This window comes from Elgaria multicarinata, chromosome 6, assembly GCF_023053635.1.
Source record: "Elgaria multicarinata webbii isolate HBS135686 ecotype San Diego chromosome 6, rElgMul1.1.pri, whole genome shotgun sequence".
Classification (NCBI taxonomy): domain Eukaryota; kingdom Metazoa; phylum Chordata; class Lepidosauria; order Squamata; family Anguidae; genus Elgaria; species Elgaria multicarinata.
In genome coordinates, this window is record NC_086176.1 from 80,085,143 (window position 1) to 80,104,812 (window position 19,670).

Genomic DNA, 19,670 nt, shown 5'->3' on the forward strand with positions numbered 1-19,670 from the left:
TGGAGAGAAGGGAAGCCTATGGCATTTTTGCCATTGATAAACTGTTTGTGCATTATCACTGAAAATCTGTTTGTAGTACTATTTAGCATATGCAATTGCACAAAGTGTCTGACTTCTTATTGTGAAAATAGAAAAAAAATGTTCTTGACTAACAGCTTAACACTGTCACTGGGCGTTCCCCACAGATGTGAATGAATGTGAAGCTGAACCCTGCAAGAACGGTGGCATTTGTACAGATCTCGTGGCTAACTATTCCTGCGAGTGTCCCGGTGAATTTATGGGAAGAAACTGCCAGTACAGTAAGTATAGTTTTATAGTGTATAGATTGAAACCCCACTCTTTTGGTATAGCAAAATAACTGAAATGACTGTATGCCACATCTACTAAGGATTAATAAGATGCAAATTTATTTAAATGAAGACAGTCTAAAATTGGCCAAGCTGATGCCATGTCCTCCAGCCAGAGTTTTGATTGATGCCTGTGCTACGTAATGCTTTGTTCAAAGCTACTCTCATCAACAATCTCTCCCCATCTTGCAACTAAGCCAGACTAGGGATCAGAGGATTTTCTCCATTCCATTCCTTATTGTTCCTCCTATTGATGCCGCCATGCATGACATTCCCCTCAAATCCTGATTTAAATAGGATATTTTTATAATAATCAGTCCCAGCAATGGAGCATGTACTGTTTGCCACAGCTTTCTGTTCCTTCAATTCAGTTGCATCTTTTTCCTTTTCTACCTCCTTGAGCTCAATATGAAGGGACAGCAAGACATAAAGGTAATAAATTCAAATAAATAAATAAAAATGCATTGATAGAACATTGCCACACACCACAAAAAATACCACCAAATCATACGTATGATTGCTTAATTATTCTCAAGTGTTTTTACTGATAGAGTGGTGTGTTAGGGCCTTGCTAGACTATGCCGGATAAGCCGGCAGGGAGGCGGGGCGACGGCGTGCTAACTTCAGCGTGCGCCGCCCCGCCTCCTACACGCATGACGCGCAGGGACTCTGGAAGTCCTGCAGCGTCGGCCATTTTTTATGTGTGTTAAAGGGGCCACGTGCGCCCCGAAGACTCCGGACAAGGTAAGTGGGGTTTTTTTTAAAAAAAATTATCCTTCCCTCGCCCCCATCCCATCCTCGGCTCTCCAGCTTTCCCCCACCCTGTGCCATCCCCGCTCTCCAGCTTTACCCCATCCCATGCCATCCCCGGCTCTCCAGCTTTCCCCCCCACCCTGTGCCATCCCCGATGTCCGGCTTTCCCCCCTCTCTCCTGGCGGGTCCGGCCTTCCCCCTGCCCCTCTCTTCCCCCCCCCCGGGATCCCCCCTGGCACGATGGGCACAGTGCTCGTATGAGCGCTGTGCCCAGTCTGTGGCTTTTCCCGGCTACTCGTGAGTAAGTGAGTAGCCGCAAAAAGCCACGGACCCTGCTAGACGTTCCGCAGCCCCGGCCTCGACTTTGCTTATGCCGGCTTAAGGCAGGCTTCAGCGCGGCCTGACCCCGGATTCCCCTGTGTGTCATCTGGAAGCACAGCAGGGAAACCAGGCCTCACAGCGCGCTAAGACCTCGTCTAGCAAGGCCCTTAGTTTATCAATTGGTTGATTTTACAGTTTTTACAAGTCACTCCATAGCAAAGTTATCAGGGCAACTCACAACAAGAAATAAAAGCCTTTAAAATGATTAAGTCTGGATCTAACCCAATTTCTATAAATATTAGCATTAAGTAGAGTGAGAAAATTAATTTTATATCTACCCATATGTAAATGGGTGGTATTCAGTGACGTCTTTCCACCAGCGGAGCAGACACCACTGGCAGATTGAATACTGTAGCTCCTCTTCCAACACTGCCCCAACACACATACACACCAGATCTGCTATCCAGATGATTGGGCAACCCTCCGGAGTAAATTGGGGGCATTCAGGGATTGCACTGGGAAGGAGATGGGAAACTCCTCTTGTATGAGCAGAGATCCACTCATTTAACGTAGTATTTAACCCTCTACACATGTTCACACATGTTTATTTCAGTCTCTGCATAGCATAGCTATGCACTTTGTAGATTATACACAGGTTTCCTGGAAAACTGTTTCATTATCCTGCTATATGTAACTACTCTGAATTCTTAAGATATGTTATAGTGAGTAAATGAAATGGTGGGCAGGGGTTTAATGTAATGTACTGTCTACAGAACCTTGAAATACTCCTGTTTAGAGGGCCAATTGCATCTTTCTTAACTACCTTGGCACCATTTTCCCGAGTTTTAGCATTCATTTGTGAGCTATAAACATAAACTAGCTGTAGTAGAGTTCATATTAAAATGCAAGCTCCTAGTCATATTCCAACATTACTCTCGCAAACTACAGCACTAAAGGAAGAGGGCACCTGCTTTCTTTCACAAGAGTTTACCATGTCATAACACCTAATTATGTAGTTACACACTGCAATTACAAATCCTAATTGCATCGTTGCACATATTTACAATAATTATGTAATTGAAAGCTGTCACACTAATTACGTAAATCTGTGATTACTGATTACACCTACCTCCGGTTAAACCAAGATTTTCTCACCATAGTCTCAGAATCCTTAAAATACTGTCATTGAGCGTTAGAAAAGATTTATAAAAAGACATCCGATTCAGTTTTTGGTCCTAGATGTATTTTTGTTGAGATGTTTGTTTGTTCACTCATTTTTCTTTTGCTTTGAAATTCACTTCAATTCAGGATATTTTTTAACTGGCCAGGAGAGCCTTTTCTCAGCATGATTGTAACTCACTGCCCAGAAAGTTTTATATATATAATCCAACCAAAAACTTGTAGCCATGTTATATGTCTAGAATTTGGCCTACATCAAATATAACTAAGCAGCTATTATATACATGAAATTTGCACATTCTTTTTTCATGGGACATGATCATGGTTTGGAGACAATGGCCTTCTTGAATTCCCAATCTAGATAAGACAACAGTGATTCATTTATGCATCTCTGGATGCCTTTATTTTTTGCAATTATTATTATTATTTATTTATTTATTGCATTTTTATACTGCCCAATAGCCAAAGCTCCCTGGGCGGTTCATAAAAACTAAAACCATTCAAAGTATAAAACAAACAGTATAAAAACATGATATAAAATACACATTAAAACTGATTAAAACATTAAAACATTCTAAAATGTCATGGATAGGCCTGCCGGAATAGATCAGTCTTTATTGCTTTTTTTAATTCTAAAAGACCGTCAAGTTGATGAATTTCCTCCAGCAGGCCATTCCATAGTCTGGGAGCAGCAGAAGAGAAGGTCCTCTGGGTAACAGTTGTTAATCTAGTTTGTACTAGCTGAAGTAGATTCTTCCCAGAGGACCTGAGTGTGCGAGACGGATTGTACGGGAGAACGCGATCCCGCAGGTAGCAACAAGGAGTTTTGGCAAGGAGGCAATCAGGATCATGGTGCTGTGGGAGGGGGGAGTGTTATCCTTTCTCCCACATCTTTTCTCATTGAAAATCTGCTCCCTCGAAGCTGCTTTTTGCCATGTTAGTAAAAAAAGAAAAAAGAAATACGTGTTTCGACAGGGCAAATAGCAGCTTTGGGGCACAATTTTCATGGGGGAAATGGTGCAGAGTAGAAGGGTTAGACCCTCCTCACTCACTCAGTGTCATGGTCCTGATCTGGATTAGCTTCACATACCCACACAGTAGCTACTATTTGCACATTTCAGAGATGGTTGATGATCCATTCATTCTCCATTTCCTCATGTAGTTTGGCTCTTTGAGCATATTACCACAGAAGCGTCCTCTTCCCGCATTTAGCATTTTCATGCTCTAAATCTGGGATGGACAACTTATGATTTATCAGGGTCTGAGCCTATATTGCAGACAGTTGTCCGGAGGTGTGTGGATCTGGGATACAAGCCAGGAGTGCAGAACCACAAGTTTTTGTGGCCAGATTTTGTCCTCCTAGGGTCTCAATCTGGCCCTCTTGGGTTCTCCAGATAGCCATGCCCCCCTCCCCTGGACCCAGCCCCTTTCCCACAACCACTGAGCACTTTGCACATTGCTTTCCACATTCTAAAAGGTTGACATGCCTCTCCAAAGGTTAGGTGCTGGCAGTAAGGATTTAAACTGAAATATGCAGATACGTTTTGGTAGTTTGCCGTCACCCCATTGGTCCTGGACTCACCTCTTTTGCTTTTGGCTCCACCCACCACTGGAATGCGCCCCCCCCCCAGGAGTTTCTCCAAACTCAGGCAGAAAACGGTTCCAGACCCTTGATTTAAGAACACAACGTGAACCCTTCCCAGTTGGGTCAGGCTCTATAATACAATCTCTTAAAATAGCTATGGGCCAGGATATTACTTACAAACCCCGAAGAGACACTTAATAACAAAGTGAAGAATACCACTCACACACAGAAACCTTTTGTTAGCAGCAGCAGCAACAACAACAACGACAAAAGTCTTAATGACATTGCAGACAAAAGCTTTGCCACACTAGGTTAAAATCTGGAAGGACTATAGAGCCAAATGAAATTGCTTTATGGGCCATTCTTGTGATAACAGAAATGCAGGCACTGAGATAAGAAGACCTACACTTCATACCTGGGAGCTATAAGGGAGTTTCTATATAGCAATGCAGCACTGGTTTCATTATTAGCTATTCTTGTGCTTATAAGTTGCCTACCCTCATTTGACGAAGCTGTTGCATATTTGTGGAAGATGATAGGAGAGGGCAAAAGAAGGATCTCCCATCATTACTGCACCTTCATGTGGACTCTGCTGGTCTCAGCATGAGAAATTCCCACATAATTTCATATTGCTAGAGCAGCACTAGGTTCAACCGAAGGGAAGTGGTAAACCTGCCATTTAGATCAGGTATGAATTAAGACTAAGTGTTTTAGCAGAGCTGTTAAAGTGAGCAAGGTGTTTCTATCCTTGCAGCAGCAGGAGGCTGTAGGATACTATGGTATTAAAGTATAAGTATAAGTATACAACTAACACATTAGGGATAAAGGTTCTAGTGCTCAACTCTCAAATAGTTGTGCTAGTTTTCTACTTGGGGCTGTTTCTACATCTGCCTTTTTTCCAGGGATCGTCCTGGGATCATCCCTGTGCATGCAAATGACACGCAGGGGATCCCGGGAGCAGGCAGGGACAATCCCTCCATTTTCCTGGGATAATCCTTAGATGTAGAAACTGGGCCTTGGCAAGAGATGTGTGTGTGTGTGTTTCAATTAAGAGAGCAGAACATTAAAAAAATGTGATTGCACAGCTACCATTTGAAATAGGTCCATCCATTCTACCACCTCATGCCCACCACATTCTGTTTGAAGCTTAGCTAATAGGACATAAGAACAAATCTTTCTTAAGTAGGTCTACTAATATTTCAATAAGAATAATTGGATTACAGGGTTTGATATTGTTCTAAGAGAGATTAAAAAATATATATTTAAAGACCACCAATTTGGATGGCTTTAAAAGGGAGTTGGATAAATTCCTGGAGGAGAAGGCAATCAATGGCTATTAGCCCTGATGATTATATGCTGCCTCCATTATCTGAGGCAGTAAACCAGAGAGAAGCAGACCCACTCTGCACACCGCTAGTACACAGCCCATTCATACTGCAGCTTTACTGCGATGAGCTTTAAAAGAGGGCAGGGCACCTGCAGCTTTAAATGGTGTGATGAAGAGGAAATTTCACCAGGTTCTCCGAATATACAAATGACATTTGCTGAAATTCCCTTTTCAAGATACAGGAGCCCTGTCCTCCTTTTCATATGGTCACCCTAATAGAGCAGCTTCGTTATCCAGGCAGCCTCCGTCATCTAATTGATGAATTATGGGACTTGTAGTCCAACACATCTTGAGGGCACCAGGTTAGGAAAGGTGCCATATGATATGGCACTTGCAAGGCATGTAGTGATCTCCCATTCCTTGCAATGCCTCCTTGCTCTGCCTGCACGCAAGCCTGGTAGGTGATGGGAAAATAGGACTCTAATGACCCCTGTGGAATTCCTCCATATGCTGGTGGCTTTGATTGCACTCAACTACATCAAACACACAAAGTCCAGCAGCTGACACATTTTGCCTCTATTAAGATTGACAGTTTAGCTTTGCCCCATTTCTTGCCAACCTTCATTCTGAGCCTTCTCTCGCTTACCTGAGAACTACCTTTATATCTATGTCAGACATTGTTTCCTTTCAATTTAAGCTGCTGTTGCGCTGATCCTACAAACACATTTATGCAGGTTCCTGGAGTCCACATCTGCAGGGTACCTTAGCTGATTTCCACCTGGCACACAATTACTGGAAGGTTTAAAAAGCCCGTACATATATTTTTAAAATAACCGGCTTTGTGGCTTTTAAGAATGTATTTAAATGAGAGCAGTTTGCATGCAGTTGTGCTTTATATGGTTGCCGTAGCTCATTTTTAGCATTTCACATTAGCATTACATTCCTGATTGTTTCCAAAGGACATGTGCTATATTGTCAGCCTTTCCTGCAGAATTAGTCCAGCCGGTATGTTTTAAACAATCTTGGTAAATGTGTCTTGTAAGTGATAGTACGTCTGTCATATTTTAGGAGCAGCCTTTTGCTGTTCTTAAATTTTAGAAAAGAAAGAATACACTTTTAAAGACATACATGTGGGAGGCCAACATTCTGCACTTGAAAGAAAAGACTCTTCCTTTCCATTAGAGCAACATAGCTAAGGCAAGCTGTTATCTGTATAGAGTGCCTTCCAGCAATGTTAAATTATATTTGATGATGCCTTGTGTAGGCTGGTCACAGTAATGCGGATGACCTTTCAGTGGGCAATATAATTGAAGATGTATAGCAAGGCAAGTAATACAGCTCAACATCAATGGACCAAAATGCTTATTCTGAAACAGGGCAGAAATATTACTATCATTACCAACCGTGAAGCATATAGAATAAATACTAGATGGCCTCCATATGTTAGAGGGACAAGACAAGGAAGAATGTATTGCATGTACAGGCTTGAAGAAGTTGTAGTTCTCCACTCCAGATGTTGTTGGAGTCCATCAGACATAGCCATCATGACGATTTGTCGGGGATGAGTGGAAGTTTGTACGCCAACATCTGGAGGGCCACGGGTTCTATACCCTTTAACAGAAATCAAACTTATATGATTATAATCACCAGGATAAAATCAGTGCTGTTTCTTTAACAATAAAACGTGGATACTTAAAACAAATTCCCCTTTGTCTTGGCTCCATTGCCACTTCAAACTCTGTACATTTTCAGAGGCATAAACTAGCTTATCTTAAGTTTCTTATCTATGGAAGCCAAGCATATCTCTGTGAGCTATTCGAGATTTACTAAAACTGCTGTCTTAGGCACACTTATAGGAAGAACAGAGGGACTTATTTCTGTGTAAACATGAAAAGGGTTGTACTATAAATGGCATTATTAATGCGTATCTCAGACTACAAACTCAAAGGCACTTGCAAGTAATTTCCAGGGAAGTAACTTGGGGTACTTCCAGTTGAATGTGTTAAGGTGTTTTGAACAAGGGTAGTATCCTACCCCTCAACAGATGTAAACAGGAACACTCTGGTGGAAGAGTGGGTGGGTTTAGGAGTGGAATCTGGCTGGCAATCCATCAGCATGGCCCTCTAGGCAATGGTGGTTCTAGTCAAACGTGGAAGTTAAATGTGCATGCAGACAGATGGCTACTGCTAACATATGCCCCAGCTAAGCAAAAACGTCCCTGCCAAATTTGGTGTCCTATTTGCAGGTGCCAAACTTGAGAGGAGTCATTTTTAACAATGTGAAGTAGATTCTTTAGTTGGAGGGCTTTCTACTGGTGTGGGCAGTAGCCCAGTGCTTTTTCTTCTTCTTTTCTTTATTGATGCTACACCCAATTGTTTTAATTATGGGGATTTTATCTGAATTCTTTAATTTTGGATTGTTAGCTGCCCCCAAGGACCATGTTGTAGAAAGGCAGAGTATTGGATTCAGAATGGCCTTTCCGTGAATGGAAGAAATCCTCCTTTTTTGGAATAGTTGAGATCCAGTGGAGGCCTTACCAAACAGAAGGAGGAAGGCAATTTTTACCCAAATCCCCTTCATCCTGAAAATCCTTCCCATACTGTTCCGGACAGTCTTCTCAGCCTTCAAGGTAGATTTGTGGAGGCACAGGGGGAAAGGGGAATCTACAAAATTTGTTACCTACCTTCATGAGCAGGGGCAGCCTTTGACTAGCCGCCAAAACTCGATGCCCTAGGGAACCATGTAATCAGCACCCTGACTCTCAAACCCTAAGGGCAGATCTATACTGAAGTTTTGGGTAATCTGAGAAACATTTTGCCCCCTATTTTCTGTTTAAGGAAGAGGCAACCGACCCATCCTTGGTAGCAGAAATATCATTGCATATGTTGATGACGATAACGTTGTTTTGCTAAGCACTGTATCAGCACAGAGGATAGAAACAACAAAGGAGATAAGCACAGCCCTGGAAGAGGGGTCCCTGGAAAAAAAGTCCTGGTTCCATCCTTGGTGCAACATGGCTAACAAGGTGCTGCCAGCCCCTAGGCTCAGCCCACTGAGGGCAAAGAAAGCAGCTGCTTTCAGGGGGGGGGGCTCTCACTCCCTGGCTTCAACTGGGAGCAGCAGCAGAGCAGGAGGACATCCCACATTGCCTGAGGGAGGTCCAGGTCCCAAAGGTGAGCAGGCAGGCAGCCTGACTTAGCCCCATCATCCCCAGTCAGTCTTTTGCTCAACCCCACAGCCTCTATCATATTCCCTCTGTACATTCATGGGAATTGAAATAATGACATCTTCATTATTTATTTGATTTCTTAAAAAATTAATTCATTTTTTCCCTTCGAATTTGGTGCGCCACTTAATTTGGAGCCCCAGGTGACCAGCTAGTCCACCTTTATGGACTGGCCATCCCTGTTCATGAACAAGAGTATTCCATGAATGGAACTCCTTCCATGGATATCTTGATTTAAACAAGGGTACAAATGTGTTTTACATACTAAGGCCATTCCTCTTGCATTAATAGGAAAGGAGAAAAGGTGACAAATAAAATTTGCACTCTTGACTATATCAGTGCTACTTCTTTAATTAAGATCTTGGTGGATGCAAATGCCACCTCCCCACCCCCACGGCCGGAGCTGCCATTTCCTTTGAAGGGTCAACAGACATTGGATGTTATCCATACTTATTTTGCAGAGACTGTTTAATTCTTCCCAACTACCTGTATTTTAACTCTGCACCAATTTGTGGCAAGGAGTAAATTGTTACAAATGTGGTTCTAAATACTGTCTGGTTCTTCAGCTTCCTAGATACTCCCAACCATACTTGCAGTAGACAAAGTGTACCACTACTAAGAAGGCAAAACCTAACCCATCCCCATTTTGGCCAATCTGGATTTCACCCTAAATACACCTTGGCAAATTTCAAATATGGGTTCTTTTAGTGATCTTAAGTGTGCTTTCCAACGGTTTCGCAAATATTACCTAGCCCTAGAAGAAAATGAACTCTTTCATAAAATTCAACAGGGTGGGGAAATCTATGTTCAATTACCACTGATTACGTGCAGCAATAAAGTTGGACCAGTAATCCATGGCTGCCAACTGTTTTAAATAGCTGTCAGTAAAATGGATTAGCCCACTGAAATTGTTCCTCTAGTCATAATCGTATCATTTTATAGTACCATAGTAATGAAGCAGCCCGAATAATATTCTGCTTCTGCCAGAAGGAAGGATTTTGTGTCTTTCACTGCTTTTTTGCAATACATGCTTATTCTGGTCTTCTGCAGAGAAGAGGCACTAAGCTATGGGTAAAGAAAGACTCATAGTTTCTATTGGTTATGGATATAATCTGAAATAAACAAACTACTGCAATGATCATTCCGAGCCATCTATAATAATTCTTGGTAAGGTTGGTGCTTTTCCCCCTCATCCTTCCCCATGCAAAGTACTCTAAACAAAACAACTGCAAGGAAATCAGAATGGCTGTGAGCTAAACTGCACATTGGGAAGTTTATGCATGAATCAGAATTAAGTACTGCAGTATTGGAGGTCATCTATAATCCCACTGTCAAGTTTTGTGTTCAGTGCCATTATTATGGTATACTAAGCACAGCCAGTCATCTCATTCCACCAAAATGAGGTACTGGGAGGAGAAGCGGACCACAGATGTCTGCAGCAGATTAGCTTTTCACATGCCTGCCATTTGAAATCTGTTTGCGCTGAACTGCTGATGACTTCTTGTGGAGCTCGGCTAACAGGATAAATGAGAGCAATGCAATCAGGCTGTGGCACCTCCAAGAACAACCTGCCCCTGCGACCCTTATTTTCAAGATGCTGTACTCTTCTTGCACCCATTGCAGAAACATCTTACACATCATCCGATGGGAGGCGGCCCCACCATCCACATCAATTATTATGGCATCTATCAGTATACCACACACTAGGGGTGCTTCCTATTGCTGACAACGGAAGGCACGTTGGCATCTGTTGATGGGAGCTGTGCTTCGTTCGTGCACAACACTTTGCCTGCTTTAGCTGGCAGTGGCAGCCTCCTGTTTGTGGGGAGTTTTCGCATCCATTGCGTCAGGTCAGATGGAACACCAAACCATAGTGCTTCCTAAATAAGCCCTTTGCTAGTGGGAGTCCTCTTCCTTTCATGTGCTCAGATTCCCTCACCCATCGTTTGTTCTTGTAGTCGACCTGGACAAACCAAGAATGTAAACCACAGTTTTAATTGGATTTACAATTGTGCTCAGAGGCTACAAATCCATCTGCTGGGGATGCTGGATTTCTGGATCAAGTAGCGGGTTGGACTAGATGGCCTAATGGCCCCATTGGGATCTCACGCCTGTTATCTTGGGAATAGAAATCTCTATGGCTTAAAGCAAAGCAAATAAAAAGCTACCACATGGATGTTGCTTTAAATTGCTCTCAAATTACTTTCTCCATACTCACCATGTCGACAGAGCACACCCAGGGCTGGCGCTACCATTGGGCCAACTAGGCAGCCGCCTAGGGCGCAGACCTCAGAGGGGCGCCGTACTGCCCTTTAAGGGTGACAGTTTTATTCAAATTAGCCGTTTTAAGAAAAAACATAATAAAAGGAAAATATAATAGTTCAGAAACTCTACTTGAACAGCTGAATTGAAGTTGGCAATTTGTGTGTGTGTGTGTGTGTGTGTGTTGTGTGTGTGTGTGTGTGCAAGTAGCTCACCTTGCCTAGGGCACAAAATAGTCTGGCACCGGCCCTGAGCACACTTTCTTATATTCAGCATCTGTATGTGCCCCTGCCATATACCTCCCCATGGGATCCCTTCCCTGAGGCTATGGGTACGTTTGTTCTGTGTAAAAGAGGGGTCTCTCTTTATTTCAACCCTTCACTTTATACACTCTCACACTTAGTTCAAGGAACACTGTTTTCCCCACTAGGCTTGATCACTCCCTAAATGCCGCTACCACCATATAACCTTTATTTAATACTTTTGGTCTCACTGATAGACTGGCCTCATTTAGACAGCATGCTAAACCATGCTGCTTAACCACAAAATGGTTAAGGGAATGCAGACTTCACAATCACACAGGTCACCTGGTCAGAAGCATTGTATTTCTATTTAAATTACAGTAATTATTCATTTCATTTCATTTATTATATTTCTATGCCACCCCATAGTTGAAGCTCTCTGGGCAGTTCACAATTTTTTAAAAAACCCCCAACAACTATTAAAATACATTATGGAAAATATAAACCAATCACTTAAAGACATAAAACCAATAGCACAACCAACAACATATATCTAAAACAATTTCTTACTTTGCATCTATACATGAAGCATAGGCAAATCTGTGTCCACTTGTCCTCTTTTTGATCTGTCTTTGGTAATGTGTTCTAATTTAGGAATATGCTGCTTTTTCCACCAATTATATTCCAAGAGCAGTACACAAGAATGGTAACTAGTAATCACTATAGAAGTACATATATATATATATATATATATATATATATATATATATGTGATCATAAATGCATCAAACACATTTCATAGTATAATATGTATATCTATGGTAATGATATTACCATATCATTAGCATGGTAAGAAAAACATTATGATAAAAAGAAGAACAATCACCCCCAAATCCACATTGAGCTAAAAAAAAAAAGCCTTTCACTAACTAATCCAAATCATAAAATCTCTGACAGAAAATACATCAAAATATTAGAACTTCACCAATTAAATTCAAAGTCCCCCATTGCATTGCAACAGGGCAGCAGACAACGGAGATGCATTAATCTCAATCAACGTTACCACCAATTCACCTTCAGCAGCAGGAGCAGCCTTTGGAGCTGCTGTCAGTCATGGCCTCATCCTCCCAGGCCAGATGGAAATGAGTCGGGTAGGACAGGGTCGAGCAGAACCACAGCTAGGTGGTCTTTAGCTGGCTTGAGCAACCATCAGCTTGCTTAAGAAAAAGTACTTTGACTGAAGACCACTGTTCCTATTAACCAAATAGTATAATTGCCTTGCGTCCAAATACCTTGTCTTCTTAGCAGGATTTAGCTGGCAATCCACATAAACCTCTGCAGTGATACACACACTGTCTGAAATCCATAGTCCTGAATGGGATTAGACAGCTAAAGACTATATAAGTTGATTTAATTGGTTTGGAATTGTTGACTCAAGCATTTCATTTTTGGGTGGTCTCTCGCATAGCTATCTTTGAATTAAATTTTCTTGGCTCAGAAAGTTCCAAAACAGAGGCAAGAACTAAGGTGAGTCATGCTTAGAGAGAAACATTTGCATTTAAAATTACAGTTTGGGATTAAACACACAATCACACACATACACACCTGTACTGGGTCAGTGTTTCAATCAAAACTGAATTTTGTTTTATTTTGTATAAAAAGAACTGGGAAGGGCAGATCCCCTGTGCTATGTCTGTTCTGGACCTTGGAAATAATGATAATGATAATGATGATTAATAATATAACAAAAAGCTTTTGTATGGCACTTTTGGGTGTAGATACAGATGGAAAGCCTTTACTTTTACACCTACAGTTCCTTAGTTTTTTAAATCTTTTTAATATACAGTGACTAGAATTCTATTGCCATTAACTACTGTAATTCCTGCATGGCATTCAGAGGAGTGATACAGTTTTTAAAATTCCTATTTATTTATTTATTTATTTACAAAAAACAGGGTTCTCAAAATCCATTCCGATGATGACAGATTTATATTAAGAAATGGAACAAAATCCTCAAATAATTCTTCAGTTTAGGACTCTCCTCTCATGTTCCCTTCTATTGAGAAAAGAGAACGAGAAGCCTTTCCAAGCAATTTTTGTAACTTTGTATCTGTTCGTACTTTTCATTTGGACATTTTCAAAAAAATGCAGTAAGACTTGAGGTGGGGAGGGACTGTAGCTCAGTGTGGTAGAGCACCTGCTCTGCATGCAGAAGGCCCTAGGTTCGATGCCCAGCATCGCCAGGTAGGGCTGGAAAAACTCCTGCCTGAAGTCAGTGTCAACAATACTGGGCTAGATAGACCAGTGGTCTGACTCCGTATAAGGCAGTGTCCAATGCTCCTATTTTGCTTTGCAATTCAAAGGATTTCAAACAATGAAACTTCTGGAAGGCCAAATTCAGGTCACTAACTCAGTCTAGTTCCTTCATTATTGTTGTTGCTGTCATTGATATTATATATCCCAGAAATTGTACCCTATAGCTGCTAAAGTTCTTCCAGTACTCATCCTCAGACTGGTGGTATCATGGATCTATGATCAAATATTCCAATATTCTGATGTGTTTTCCCCTTTTTCATTCCCCACCCTACCCCACCCCACCCTACAGAATGCTCTGGGCCATTGGGAATTGAAGGAGGAATCATTTCAAACCAACAGATTACTGCATCATCCACCCATCGCGCTCTTTTTGGCCTCCAGAAATGGTATCCCTACTACGCTCGACTTAACAAGAAGGGTCTTGTAAATGCTTGGACTGCTGCAGAAAATGACAGATGGCCATGGATTCAGGTAACAGATGGGCTTGTGAGAGGGTGGGTGGAGAGTAATCTGCTGCCAAAATCACTTAAGTAACTGATGAAGACAAATGGGAAAACTACTACTACCAGGAATCTTATTTGCAACTTTAATTGAGGCCCTGGACTTATAAGGAGGTATTTTTTTCTTGCGACTACTCTAGGCCTTTCAACTGTTTAGTCATGCCTGACTCCACTGAAATCTTCTAAGCTTCTAATTCCAGGTTTCTGTCAGAACCATCCAGAACTCTAAAGGAGCTATCCAAGATGCAAAGCACCTTTAGAGTTCTAACTGGTTCTGATTGAAACCCAGAGCGGATTCTCCACCCCACGGACATCGAAGCTACCAGTCTTCACTTCATACCACCATTTTTAGGCCTGTTCTACACCAAGCAGGATACAGCACTATGAAAGCAGTACGAAAGCAATATATAAGAGGCAGGAGGAGCCACACTACTGCTTTATAGCTATATTGAAGCGCACTGTCAACTGTTGGGGCTCATGACACATACCACATACTGCTTTCATACCGCTTTCATAGTGCTATATCATGCTTGGTGTGGCTCCTGCCAATTACATACCACTTTCATACCGGTGTAGATCTGGCCTTACATATAAAAAACAAACAAACAAAACAGAAATCCCACCTATGAAAACAAAACAACCAATAGGGTTACCATTAGCCTCAGTAAGAATCTGACTCAAACTGATTCTGTAGCATGATATTCATATGAGTCCCAGCCACTGCTGAGAGCAGCACCAGGAAAGCCTGCCTTTGAGTTTCTGATGTGATTCACCATATGATTCACCATATGATAATTAATTAACCACTATCAAAAGAGGATGAGATCTAGCCATGAGGAAGTGTCAGTCATAGCATTCTGTTAACAATATTGAACACTCCCTGCTTTTCCACACATAGTGAGAAATCCAGAACTAATGTTTTAGTTTTTAGAGCCAAAACAGACATTACTTTAAATGTGTGACTAGCAGCTACATTTATTTTTTCATTTTTACTCTAGAGTAGGTTCAGGCCCTAGATCTGGAGTGCAGGGGACTTTTAGGATCTGAATTCTGGGTCCTGTGCCTACTCTAGAGTAAAAAGAAAAATAAGAAATAGCTGTCAGACACACATTTAAGATAATGTCTGTTTTAGCCTTTAGAGGCAAACTATACGCATAGCATGTAGATAGAGCTTGTCTTTTTTATTCTGCTGTGAGCATTCATGGCCCAAATTAAGAATGGAAGCACCATGCTCTGGGAGAGGGAATTAAGCACAACATAGGTCGTCCCCCCTGCCAGAAACAGCCTTTCTCCTCCACCAATTTTGGTGTGTTTTTTTAGTTTTTTAAAAGGAAGTTTCCATTGGATAAATCTTCCCCCACCTTTCTTTTACTTAAACCCACATCCCTATGGGAGGATTTCACAAGCAAGTGGTGGGGAAAAGTTTAATCCTCCCCCTCCCTGCTGAAGCATGATAGACTCAGGCCGTTCCTAGACCAGGGTTTAGCCCAGTGCAAGCCCCGGGCCGGCCCGTGTGTCCAGATGATGCACAGGGCATCCTGGGGTCAGGCAGGAGTCAACCCACCTTTGGCCCGGGATAACTGGCACCAGTTGTGGCCCAGTATTTCCCACGGTCTCGGGCTGAGCCCGAGACCATGGGCGTGTAACCCGTTCCGCCGCTTTTCCCAGCTACCGCATTTACTCACGAGTAGCCGGGAAAAGCGGCGGACAGCACACAGCACTCCACAGGAGCGCTGCAGCCATCAGGGCAGGGTGGGGAGATGGGGGGAAACGGAGCCAGGGGGATGGGGGGATCAGAGATCGCGGCCAGGTGGGGGGGATCGCGGTGGGGGGGAATCAGGGGCAGGGGGGAGCGAGGAACCCTTTAAAAAAAAACACTACCTTTTGCGTTGGTGCGGTCCTGTGCACATGGCCCCTTTAAGACTACAAAGAAAATGGCCGACGCGACAGGGCTTTTCTTTACCCCGTCACATCAACATGTGGATAGGAGCGACAGCCTGCACTACTTCTAGCGTGGGCTGGCCCCTCCACATGCCCGGATTTTAATGTAGGTCTAGCAAGGCCCTCAATTACATGCTACGTGATTAGCATAATCCAAACTTTGGCTCTTAGGCCTTAGCTAGACCTAAGGTTTATCCCGGGATCATCCCGGGGTTGTCCCTGCCTGCTCCTGGGATCCCTTGTGTGTCATTTACATGAACAGGGATGACCCAGGGATGATCCCAGGATAAACCTTAGGTCTAGCTAAGGCCTTAGCTTCTTTTACAAGAGTGAGCACTGGAGATTGATGATGACTTTAATGTCCAACAAATTACAAATATACAAGCAGAGCATATTGGGAACAAACAGATTCCTAAATAGCTAGACAGCCCAGCTGTTACCCTGCATCTAATTCCCAAAGGACCACATTCCAGCCCCTGGAAAGGCAGCACTCCAGTTTTAGCTATCTCCCAATTAAGACTTGCAGGTCCATCTGACTTCATCTCCTGTAACAGCACCATTTCTCTGACCTTCCCCTCACCAGTGAAAAAAAATTTCTCTGCCAAATCAAAGGCAAGGGTGAGAGAACTCAAGTTGTTAGCTCCCATCCCATGTGACCAGATGTGAGCCAATCACTTCTTACAATGGTTTCTCAGCTCTCTAGAAAGAGACCGTTATGCTCTCCCTCCTCATATTTCAGGAGTGACAGGGTCCAAGGGGGAAAATCAGAGTCAAGGTATGTCTTGCATCTAGTGATGGAAGAGGTATCCTCATATAAATGGATATGTGTAGTTGTACTTCTAAATTTCAAATGCGTACTTAACCTCATCCACTTTAAGTTCTAGTACACCATGTGAACTTGAAAGAGGAACCTAGGAAGTTGCCTTATACAGAGTCAGACCATTGGTCCGTCTAGCTCAGCATTGTCTACACTGATTGGGAGCAGTCCTCCAGTATAGGGGTGGGAAACCTGTAGCCTTTCACATGTTTAGCTTACAACTCCCATCAGCCCTAGTGGGCATAGTCAGTGGTGAAAGGTTATGGGACTTGTAGGCCAAAATATTGGAGGTTGCCCACCCTCTATGGTTTAAGATAGTGGGTTTCCCAGACTTACGTGGAGATGCCAAGAGTTGAAACTGGGAACTCCAGCATGCAAACAATGTGCTCTACCACTTAGCTAAGATCCTTTACCAGGGCCGGATCTACACTACTGCTTTAAAGCACTATAAAACTGCTTTAAAGCGCTATAAAACTGTTATAAAGCGCTTTAAAGCAATAGTGTAGATCCAGTGCTAAAGCTATCTGTATGGGTATACATGCAGGTGGGAACTCATATTATGGACTGCTCCCCAGCTGGACGAGGATGGGCAGTTCAAGATTTGTGCTCACAGAAAACTAGCATGTTAGTGAAACAGCTTGGCTAGAAGCCTTCACTATGAGAGGTTAGCTTTCTCTGCTTTTTTATTTTAATACCAGAATAGTCAGTCATGTCAGCTCTGGACTGCATTTTGAAGTGGTACATCCGATGCTTACTTCTTCATGTGGAATTCGTGAGAACCGGGCCTCAGTGACATATATCTAAAGATGTTTGTCAAGAGCTCTTCTAAAGAACAGAATGTTAGATGATTGTAATTGCTGAAGTATTTTCATTTGTACCCAGTTTTAACAAGTCACGGTATTTTTCCATATGCTCACTGTTTCAAGTCTCCCCTTTACTCATAGTCAAATAATCTTTCTAGGTGTTAATAAATAAAAATAAGTAACTTTTAGATACTTTTGAGCATAAGGAAATCATGAAGCAAGCATGCTATAATTTTGCAATATCTCCCAGATACCTATTATTATTATTATTATTATTATTATTATTATTATTATTATTTATTTATATAGCACCATCAATGTACATGGTGCTGTACAGAGTAAAACAGTAAATAGCAAGACCCTGCCGCATAGGCTTACATTCTAATAAAATCATAATAAAACAATAAGGAGGGGAAGAGAATGCAAACAGGCACAGGGTAGGGTAAACAGGCACTGGGTAGGGTAAAACTAACAGTATACAAAAGCGTTGAAGTTTAGATATGCATCAAATATGTGAACCGCCCAGAGAGCTTCGGCTATTGGGCAGTATAAAAATGTAATAAATAAATAAATAATATGGGGTGAGGTGAAGGATGGTTCTCTTTATCAGTGTTGAAAGCTTGATAGTTTGATGAAAGACTTTTCTGGTATGGAAAACTTATGAACCATAGAAACTGAATGATGTGGAGGTTTGGATTTTCTCTCTCTCAAAATGAATTGCACAAAGTACAGTTCATGGGCTTAGAAGCGTTGAGGTTTAGATATGCATCAAATATGTGTCCTTCATTACTTTATCCATGGTTACTTGACAGTGTTGTTCTTCAAGCTAATACTATATGAGTGTTGAGAATTTTGCTATTTCAGTGTTTTGCACTTTGACTTACCATTTATAGCAATATCAGAATGAGGCACAAACTCCAGAACATTTCACATAAGTCCTTGGTCAGAAACATTTATTTAGGACTGAAAAAAGAATTCGTCTTAAATATCAATGTTCTATACAGTGGTACTTAACAGATGGAGTACATGGATTAAGACATGTGCAAAGCGAGTCTAAGGTGTTGGCAGTGTGAGTTTCACGGGAGAGGAACCACAACATCCTAAGCCCTGCTGGTTTGGGCCAACAGTGCGGGAGGTAGAGGTCGGGTGATGTGGTGTTGTTTCTGGTTCATTTTGACACTCTGGTGACAGAACAAGGCTGTGGATCTTTGTGCATCACAACATGCCCCCAAGCAGCCCTGTATTCTGGCCTCACCCAGAAACCATATGATTGCAGGCATATGAACCATATGATGCATAAGACAAAGTTTGGAACTATGCACAAGAGAAGAATCCAGCTAAAGTTACATTTGCATAGGTGTGGTTGCACAAACAGTTTTGCATTATGCTTGTGCAACATGCAGGTTTAACTGTTGCAATGAAGAGGGAATTTCACCAAGTGCTGCATGAATACAGATGACACCTGCCAAAATTCCCTTTCCATATGATCACTCTATTTTGCTTATGTGATCCATTATTATGGGACATTATTTCATGTTGTTTTTCTTCTTTTCATCTGTAACTTATTGTGAAGGGAGGGGGAGCCTAATTCTCAGCATTGTAGGCAGGGGCAAAAAATAGCAAAGTAGGCTGCCATCACCTGTTATGGCCACCTCAGCATGAGTCAGGAGACTCTCAAATCTTACAGGACACACATAGGATTTAGAAACAAGCCAGCACCCTCTATTTCGAGCCCTAACCTGACAATAGTAAAACTGAGCAGAAGGCTGTGGATTTAGTGTTAAGGCTTACTTGGAAGGAAGCACACACACACACATTGAAATAAGTTTATTTACTATCAGGAAGGGGGGGGATAAAAGGCATACAAAAACCAGAGCAACATTTATAACAATACTGCAGACAACAAAATAACAAAAGATACTTAGTCAGCCCTATACATTACCTAAGTATGGATCTTCCAATATGATAGGGCCCAATCTGAGGTCCAAACAATCACAAGCTCAAAAGCAGCTTGAAACATAAGGATGAAGACAAAACAGAAGACACAAGGC

At 42.1% G+C, this 19,670-nt stretch overlaps 1 protein-coding gene across 1 annotated transcript in view; it reads left to right on the forward strand.

The window, feature by feature from the left end:
- Positions 1-19,670, forward strand: part of EDIL3 (EGF like repeats and discoidin domains 3) — a 306,989-nt gene that overhangs the window by 185,418 nt on the left and 101,901 nt on the right. Inside the window, exons 5-6 of the mRNA XM_063129643.1 lie at positions 186-299; positions 13,848-14,029. Coding sequence (XP_062985713.1) covers positions 186-299; positions 13,848-14,029 — 296 coding nt within the window. The remainder of the gene's footprint in view (positions 1-185; positions 300-13,847; positions 14,030-19,670) is intronic.